This window comes from Colias eurytheme, chromosome 2 (genome assembly GCF_061535395.1).
Source record: "Colias eurytheme isolate Ceu_HAF_F1 chromosome 2, ilColEury1 Martin Lab GWU primary, whole genome shotgun sequence".
Classification (NCBI taxonomy): Eukaryota; Metazoa; Arthropoda; class Insecta; order Lepidoptera; family Pieridae; genus Colias; species Colias eurytheme.
This window is the reverse complement of record NC_142981.1, coordinates 3,828,402-3,838,183: the sequence shown is the minus strand read 5'-3', so window position 1 is coordinate 3,838,183 and position 9,782 is coordinate 3,828,402. Positions and strand designations below refer to the sequence as shown.

Genomic DNA, 9,782 nt, shown 5'->3' with positions numbered 1-9,782 from the left:
TTGACAATTTCTCACAAGGCGGTAGACACAGATTACCATTATTTTTCTCTATAGCACTCTAACATTACCGAATAAAATAAAATAACACGCTTTATTGCATCTACAGACGCTCCGATTTGGTTGGTGCCAACCATATTGGAACCGACATGGCAACCATTCCAATAGTATATATTACATAGGTAGTATAAAGTACTATACTATACTTATAGCATCTACAGACGCTCCGATTTGGTTGGTGCCAACCATCCGACCACGACCAAATCGGAAAGTGTAGAGAGCGGTCGGTCCGACATAATTATTATTAATATTGGTTTGACGTGGTCGGATGCGCCAGCAATACCGACCAAACCAACTTCCTATCCGATCCAACCAAATTGGAACGTTTGGAAGCTTTGTTCCGACCAAATCGGCTCATTCCATAGAGTAATATAGGTAATTGGCTCATTCACATTCGCAACGCCGCCGGTGTAGGACGTCAACATGAACGCCGAGGGAGTTAGAGCGTTTTCACATTATCCGATCCGATATCGGATATCGGAAGCCGATAGCCGATATCCGATATCGGAGGGAAGTAAAATGTATGAAATATGTACGTTTCTTTCACATTGTCCGATCCGATATCGGATATCGGAGCCGACACCGATATGCCCGTGAGCTATCGGACGATAATGTTCAGTGTTGCCAACTCAATTTTCGAAAAGGCAGTATACCAACAGCAAAAAAGCACTGGTTTGTGTATTTTCAGTCTTATAAGGCGCTAAATCTTTAAAAAAATTCTTTGCTTTAACCTAAAATCCTTTCTATTAAAAGAAACCTTTTTTTATTAAGAAAACACACATTTAAGTATTTATAGGCATTAAAAATACGATTTATACGGCAGCTATTTTAATTACCGTATTAAAATATACGGCAATTGGCTGAACTGAAGTAAACAAAAATATATTGCGTTCTTAAATTCAAATATCTATCTTCGAAAATATTAGTGTCTATCATCTTTATTTTAACTCTTTTATTTTGAATTAACAACAAAGAATATTTGAAAACTCTTAATTTTAAAATAATTGCTTGTGACGATAAAATAATTTATGTAAGTATCTTTACTTACAGGAAATTACAACAATCATATTATAAAATATATATTTGAACGGGTGACAATATTATTTACAGTGTAATAAGAAAAAGAATAGAAAATGTGAACAAAGATTGTATCACTTAATAAATTTATCATAGGTACTACATGAACTTTTATAAATGTAAATAGTGAAAAAATGACTAAATGACGTCTTGTTAAAAATACATTTAATAGATTTTGAAAGGTATTTACTGATACATAATATGTATTACTAAAACTATTAGCTAATACTAGGTTGTAGTAGGTATTAATATAAATTTATTTAATTTATAATGTGTTAACATACCTATACTATACAAATGACCGATATCAAAACTATTTAGTAAAAAGCACATCTAAATAATATGTAGTAATTAATGATATCAAATCTTTTAAACATTTTACTTTTCTTTTTTTGAAGTTGTTTTTTTTTACGTAGTTATTTTTAATGTATGTACAACTATGATCTATCATTTGAATTTTTTTTAATTATACCTTTTTTATCAACTGGCAATTTAGTTTAGTTTTCTCTAAAAATTTCTGGCAACACTCATGATGATATCGGAAGGATTTTATCGGACAATGTGAAAGGGAAAATTGTATCCGATATCGGATATCGGCTATCGGCGTCCGATATCCGATATCGGATCGGATAATGTGAAAACGCTCTTACGGTCACCGAACGTGACATATTAATAAAATTACTGGAACTATATAAAGACTTTCCCTGTTTGTGGGACTTAAGTAACAAAGATTACGCAAATAGAGATGCCAGAAATCAAGCGTATTTTATTATGTTAGAAGTATTAAAAAAATTGACAGTGCGGCTACATTAAAAACCTTAAAAAATAAGTTATAAGAGCCGCATATGACTGTAATTTTCTCTATTTCTATAGTAGAATTTAGCCCATTCTCTTCGTACTATGGTCAACTGACATATTACTCTATGGTCAACTGACAGTTGGAAGGCCAACCGTCGGACAATCTGTAGCAATGTTGGAATGGTTGCCATGTCGGTTCCAATATGGTTGGCACCAACCAAATCGGAGCGTCTGTAGATACACTTACATATGTACTCTAAGTAGCACGCATATTTAAACATTTAAGAAACGAAAATAATTAATTCAGGTCAGTGGGTCAGGTGACAGGTCCACAGGTCAGTATATTCTGTGATATGTTTAAAAAATAGGAATGTCTATGATCAGTCATCAAATGACAGATGACAATTCAGAATTTGAAAGCTCATGGAAAATATTGAAAATATTATTAAATACAAGTTATTTAGAACAAAATATAATGATATTTATTAAATTCCTTGAAATTCATTAATGAAGTAATACGTATAAAAATTAAACATACCTATAGGCTATAATATAAGCATAAAATGTTTGTGTGAATTTGTTCACTAAAAGTTTACTTTTTGCACAACATATTTTTTAAAATTAAAACATGTGTGGCATAATTTGTGAAATTTTGTATAAACCAGTTACTAGCATTTTTAAGGTTTGATTATTTCAGTCGTTCCATTCTAAATATTATTGAAATTCGGAAAAAATGGAGCCAATTAATTAATTCAAGCTGTATTTTCTTACAGGATGAAGTACAATTACAACGAATTAAAAATAGAGGGCCAAATTGTGTCCACTTCTGTTCAGTTAAAATAAATGAAGACATTGTTATATCTTTTTGTGGTGCAGTGTTATGGACCCAAGGCCCAAAACTAACTCCACAACCTATAGAAAATGAACAAGGTGTGCTTCTTTTTAATGGTGATATTTATGATGAAACATGGAACACCAAATACAGTGATACTCAAATCATTATGGAAAAATTAAGTAATGTAAGGAGAAATAAATAATTTGGAAAATCCAAAAGTGCACGCCTCATAATTTTTTTTTATAAATATTTATTAATTATTATTTTTGTTTATTTAATAACAATTAAACCACATCGAATCAGACCCTGAAAAATGAAAGGGTTCTATTCCTGAGCATACTCAAGCGTAAGAGAAAAAAAAGACTTGATTAGTAAAGTATTTCGTTCGCTATCGTGTTAACAAGAAAAAGGATCCGCACATACAGACACACGGACGTCCAAGACAGAACTTTTTTAAACTGTTTTTTAACTAGTTTAAATAACAAAAATGACATCAAAAATATCATGAACGTTAAAAATAGTGTTTTTTCTTAATATGTGTGTGTATGTATTATCTTACAAGTGCAGTGTATGATACATAAAGACATTTTAAGTTTGAAAAATCAGATGTTTTGCGCGAAGTGACAGTAGTACCCACCTCAACGCTTCGCTTATGAGGCGTGCAATAGAGATATGTAAAGATGCAATTTAATAGTTTATACATTTGTAAACTGAACTCAGATTTATTTCATTATAAATAATTAGTATTGGTTCCCATAGGTATATTTTTTATAGATGTTTGTATTTTAGACACATATTTTTTTTTTGTTTTTAGTGTGAATCCTCACAGGAAAGAATAATACAGGTGATCAAATCATTAAAAGGGCCATTTTGCATAATATATTATGATAAATTATCAAAAGTCCTTTATTTCACAAGAGATAGGATTGGAAGAGGGAGTTTATTATTGCATAAAACAGACCACTCAATTGTAATAAGCAGTGTTCTAGGTATGCCATAAATACTAAATAAACATTTTTTTATGAATTGAATTATCCAAATCTAATTTTATAAACCTTACTAGGAAGAAAATATCCATGCATAGAAATACCAGCTTCTAATATATACCGATTAGAAATACTAAGTAAAGTAATAACCAGATTTTATTGGGATTCTGAGCTCATAGAAGAATATAGTTTCAATGATTGGACTCAAAATATTGAGTTGCTACAGAATTTACCGGATGATGAATTTATTATTAATTTGGATGTTGAAACAGATCTGAATATTGAAGTAAGTATGATTATTAAATTGATTTATTACTCGTGTTGTAGTTTTCCAATTATTATAATAAAAATTTTTGGTACATTTTACAGGATGACACTTTGAATTTTATTGATGAGGTTTCAAAGAAATATAATTCCAAGGAAGAAATAATGGAGCAACTTTTAACACATACCACAATATTAAAAACAGTTCAAAAATTATTGCAATTACTAGACCAAAGTGTTAAAGTGCGTCTAGAGAAGCATCCAAACAAGTGTAAAAATTGTATAAATGAAGATATAGACTGTTCACATTGTACAGTTGGAATTTTATTTTCTGGAGGCTTAGATTGCACTATTTTAGCATATCTAGCAGATAAATATGTATCTAAAGATCAACCAATTGACCTAATCAATGTTGCTTTTAAAACGGAAAATTGTACAACATATGATGTACCAGACCGTATCACTGGTAAGAATTCGTATGAAGAGCTTAAAACAAATTGTAGTTCAAGGTAAGAAAACTTTTGCTACACTTGTAAATTTTCTATATACTTTTACTTCAATTATGTAGGCAGAATATAACAATTGAAACATGTAATTTTTAATTCATAGGAACTGGGTTTTCCAGGAGGTTAATATACCAAAAGAAGAATTAGAAGCATGTCAAAGTACTACTATAGCAGATCTAGTATTTCCAAGGAAGACTATTTTGGATGAAAGCTTAGGTTCGGCTCTCTGGTACTCTGCTTGGGGGCATAATAATGAGGGTACCTCACCATGTCGGGTAATTATTTAAGTTCAATAGAATTTATGTTCATATTAATAAATAAAAAAAACTTTTGAACTAACTAACATTTTTAAGTGGCAAAAATGTTTGTTTTACATTATTATTTTCGAAATAATTGGAATCTAAGATATATTAGAATACTAGCGGTCCGCCCTGGCTTCGCCCGTTGTACCTACATGTTTAAACTATCCTATATCTCAAGATGGATTGAACTGCACATGGTGTGCGAATTTTATTATAATCGGTTAAGAGGTTTAGGAGTTCATTGAGGACAAACATTGTGACCCGAGATTTATATATATTAAGAAAATTTTCCTGTATTTATTGATCCTTTTTAATAATATACAGGTTCTGTTACTGGGATCTGGGGCTGATGAGCTATTTGGAGGCTACACCAGACACAGAAATGTGTTCAAAAGACAAGGATGGACAGGATTAGTTAAAGAGCTGTGCCTAGAGTGGAGCAGAATTTCCTACCGTAATCTAGCCAGAGATAATAGAGTTATCTGTGATCATGGTAGAATACCAAGGCTGCCATATTTAGATGAAGATTTTTCAGAATATGTTTTAAAGTTAAAGCCATGGCTGAGGTCAGTATGTTATGTGCCATATATAGTATGTATTAAAGGAATTTTAACTGTAACATGTAAAAGGGGGTATAGATTGTCTAATCTAAAAATGAACGCCCCTCCACTGTGTTTACGCTCACATTCAAAGTACGTGTATAGACGCAATACACACAAATTGGTCTGCCTCATTGGTCGTTCAGTCCTCCAGTCCCGTCCATGCCCGAACGACAGGACCAGTTGGCCAACTAGTGCATAAATGACGCGATGCACGACAGAACGGACGTGTCATTCCGTACATAGCGCGCTCTCCCCGCCATACAATGCTAGGCACCTGAACTGATCGCCCGATTAGTTGACAAATCAGTGCGCGAGTGTCAAAGTTTGCAGTAGAATTGACGCGCGCACACATATAAAGTGGTTCAATAATTATTTGTCCTCACACATTGAAACAATTAAGTTTAGTGGAGGGGCGTTCATTTTTAGATTAGACAATCTATATGTACCTTTAAGAATTTTATTAAGTTCAACTGAGTGTTTTTAACAGAAATAAAACCAATTTTACACTTAAAAATTTCTTGGTATAAAATTTCTCAAGTTAAAAATCAATTGAACTGAAAATATTGTTGTTGAAGTTCCATAACATGTCCTTGGCCTTTTAATATACACTATGGTAGATGGTAAAATGAGACAAAATAAAATATTTTATTTCAGATGCTTTCCCAGTGAACATTTAGGAATGGGTATTGGAGATAAATTATTGCTACGACTTTTAGCTACGCATCTCGGACTAACACAAGTAGCGATACTACCTAAACGCGCTTTACAATTTGGATCAAGAATTGCGAATAAGAAACAAAAAGGCAGTGATATTTCCAAGAATTTGCAATAAAAAATAAACAAAAAATGTTATTTGTATTATTATTGAAGGCAAAACTCGGTTTCTAAGCAGCCCCCCTAGTCAAGTGGCTTTCTGTTAGCGTAGCGTTCAATAGAATAGACTACGAACGTATGAGATTGACGTAACCTGTAGATATGTTTATCTACAGCCTACGTCAATCTCATACATTCGTAGTCTATTCTATTGAACGCTACGCTAACAGAAAGCCACTTGACTAGGGGGGCAGAAATGAATTAGAATAAGATTTAGCAAGAAAGATAATAGAGACATTAGCAAGAAGAAGACAAGGTCAAGGGTGAAAACCCTTGTCAAAGAATATAAAAATAGACTATATCGATGTGTAAATCTATACCTATAAGTAATAAAAATCTCGCCAAATGTGTTGCTAAGCGCAAAACTCGAGAACGGCTGAGATTTTTCTAACGTTCTGCTTATAACTTCTTTAATTTTAAAAATACCGAAACTATGCCACAAATATGCTTATATAGGTATATTTATTAATTTTAAAAATATACCTATTTATGCATATTTGTGGCATAGTTTCGGAGACATCGCAAAAACTATGCGTCCTACAAAAAAAAATGTCCCAATAACAAAATTGCATCCTCTATTTTTGCAATCCTCTAAATGCAATTTTCGGTCCTAAAATACTCCTCCTATAAAACTCAAACTCAACTCAAACATTCATTTATTCAATTAGACTACTATTTAGTAGCACTTTCGAATCGTCATTACATAAGTATTTTTAACATTTACCACCGATTCGGAAAGCAGTATCTATGGAGAAGAATCGGCAAGAAACTCCATAGTTGCTCTTTTAAATCATGTCAATATTACATAATATGTAACTTATATCTAACTACATAATAATATATCATAATATGCCAAAGAACTGTCCTGTGGTTTTTACGCGACAACCCTCCATGGGTCTTTATCGTCCATATATTCCTGAATACTGTAGTACGCTCTCTGAACTAGTACATTTTTTATATAAGTTTTAAATTTAGAACTACTAAACTCTTTAATATTGTGAGGAATTTTATTATATAAGCGTATACCTTGACCCATAAATGAATTTTTAACTTTAGCTAATCGGAAAAATGGCATTTCAATTCTATTCCTGTTCCTTGTGCCATAATCGAGTCTATCTCCTACTCTTGTGTGTATGTCGGAGCTTTTGTGTACATGCAAAATATTATTAAATATATACTGTGATGGTACAGTAAGGATACCAGTATTCTTAAAATGATCTCTTAGTGAGTCCCGAGCACGTAAATTATATATAGAGCGAATGGCTCTTTTCTGTAATATAAATATAGATTCTATATCTGCAGCCTTGCCCCACAGTAGAATTCCATAGGACATAATGCTATGAAAGTAGCTGAAATAAACCAATCTAGCTGTATCTTCATCGGTGAGATGCCTTATTTTTCGGACTGCATATGCAGCTGAACTGAGCTTACCTGCAGCGGTGTTGACATGGGCTCCCCACTGTAGTTTCTCGTCCAATGTTAACCCTAGAAATACAGTAGACTCAGTAGGATGCAATACCTCCCCGTTCAAGGTAATATCTCTGTTCAACTTTTTTACATTAGGAAGTAAAAATTCAACACAAGTGGTTTTTTTGGCATTTAATAATAAATTATTGGCAGTAAACCATTTAGATATGTGTAAAAGAGCACTGTTGACTTCGTCAACATTTGGGTTATGCCTATCCACATTAAAAATTAATGAGGTATCATCTGCAAACAGAACTATTTCACACCTATCCTGCAAATAAAAGGGAAGATCATTGATATATACCAAGAACAAGAAGGGACCTAAAATTGACCCCTGTGGAACACCAATGTTAATTGACGCACCGCTAGAACATTCTCCATTAACAACTACAGTCTGTATCCTATCATGCAGGTATGACGCTATGAGGTTCTGGGCTTTTCCTTTAATTCCATAGTGATTAAGTTTACGTAACAAAGTACAATGTTCAACGCAGTCAAATGCCTTGGAGAGGTCACAAAAAATCCCCAGAGCATTTTTTGAGTTTTCCCATGCTTTATATATATGTGTTAGAAGTGCAACTCCAGCATCTGTGGTTGAGCGCCCCTTTGTGAAACCAAACTGTTTGGTGTGCAGTAAATTATTAGATGCAAAATGACTACTCAATTGGTTTAAAATTAACTTCTCGAATACCTTACTTAATGTTGGTAAAATAGAGATAGGTCTATAATTGTTACAGTCTTCTTGATCGCCCTTCTTAAATAGAGGTATAACTTTACTAAGCTTTAGTAAATTAGGAAATGTACCATAGTCACAACACTTATTAAATATGAAAGCTAAATTTTTCGCAATATTTTCTATTATATTATTAACTAGATTTACGGACATTCCCCAAAGATCACAAGTATTTTTTAGATTAAGCGTCTTAAAGGCAGTAACAATATCACTAGCAGTTACGTGTCGTAATTCAAATAATGTACTACACCCCGCAACATGGTCCCTCAAAAAGGTTTCTGCAAGTGCTGAAGACGAATTTAAACTATTAGTAATAGTAGCAGGGACACTACTGAAGAATTCTTCAAAAGCAAGAGCAACATCAGCACTTTTGTCAATAACCCTGTCATTATTTACAAGTTTTATGGTATTACTTGATTTGCTTTTACCCATTTCACCATTAATAATTGACCAAACTGTTTTAACTTTATTATCAGAGTCGCGTATTTTATCTTTGATATATAATCGCTTTGCAGTAAAACAAACTTTTTTAAAAATTTTTGAGTAATTTCTAACATAACTAAGAAAAGATGGGTCTTTATTATATTGCTTCATACCATATAATTCATAAAGAATGTTCCTGCACCTATGTATACTAGCTGTCGCCCATTTACTAAATGGTAAATCCTTGGTAATATTTAAAGATTTAACTTTAAATATTTTTTCAAATTCATTATGTACTAAATTAAAAAGATTATTAAACATTTCACAAGGACTATTAGGAAAGGATTGATCATTTAGTACGGGCAGGTTTTTATTAATATTATTCCTAAACTTATTAATGCCTTTTTTAGTTATAGGCCTAACATTAATCCTTTTAAATGTAGGTATGCAATCCCATTCAAAAACTACTTTCTGGCCACAGTGATCCGAAGTCAATGTATTGAGAATATTTTTCTCTAAACAGATGCAGTCACAGTATATATTATCAATACAGGTTGCAGAAGTAGTTGTTATTCGTGTGGGTTCGTTAAAAAGTTTATATAGATTAAATGACTGAAATAAATTAACAATTCGTGTAGCCGTTTGTGTTTGTAAGAGTAAATCAATATTAAAATCACCACATACTATAACTTTTTTTTTACTCCTGCCTAGACGCTTTAATATTTCTTCCATGACTGTCTCAAACATATTATAGTCACTGGAAGGGGGTCTATAAACGCAAACAATAATATAACGCTCCAGCTCCACACAGGACAGTTCAATGGTCCGTTCTACAGAAAGACTAACAATGTCAGTTCGT

The 9,782-nt window shown here is 32.5% G+C and overlaps 1 protein-coding gene across 5 annotated transcripts; it reads left to right on the top strand.

Moving 5' to 3' along the window:
- Window positions 1–2,352: 2,352 nt before the first annotated feature.
- Window positions 2,353–6,310, top strand: LOC149910198 (asparagine synthetase domain-containing protein CG17486). 5 transcript variants are annotated; one of them, XM_090111248.1, is made up of 8 exons: window positions 2,353–2,614; window positions 2,706–2,951; window positions 3,597–3,756; window positions 3,831–4,039; window positions 4,123–4,526; window positions 4,627–4,798; window positions 5,150–5,391; window positions 6,082–6,310. In XM_090111248.1, the coding sequence occupies exons 1-8, from the start codon at window positions 2,561–2,563 to the stop codon at window positions 6,257–6,259; spliced, it is 1,665 nt and encodes a 554-aa protein (XP_089967374.1). In that variant the 5' UTR covers window positions 2,353–2,560; the 3' UTR covers window positions 6,260–6,310. The 5 variants fall into 5 exon arrangements, with proteins under 5 accessions (XP_089967374.1, XP_089967366.1, XP_089967380.1 ...); XM_090111240.1 differs by having other exon boundaries at window positions 2,355–2,614; window positions 3,582–3,756; XM_090111254.1 differs by lacking the exon at window positions 3,597–3,756 and having other exon boundaries at window positions 2,355–2,614; window positions 2,706–2,862.
- Window positions 6,311–9,782: the final 3,472 nt, after the last annotated feature.

What these genes read in the sequence shown, in the direction of transcription:
- LOC149910198 (XM_090111240.1), top strand. Translation starts at nt 2,561, where the DNA reads ATGTGTGGCATAATTTGTGAAATTTTGTATAAACCAGTTACTAGCATT. An exon ending in AAACAGATCTGAATATTGAA is followed by an intron (nt 4,040 to 4,122) that starts GTAAGTATGATT and finishes TACATTTTACAG; the next exon opens with GATGACACTTTGAATTTTAT. An exon ending in AAGTTAAAGCCATGGCTGAG is followed by an intron (nt 5,392 to 6,081) that starts GTCAGTATGTTA and finishes ATTTTATTTCAG; the next exon opens with ATGCTTTCCCAGTGAACATT.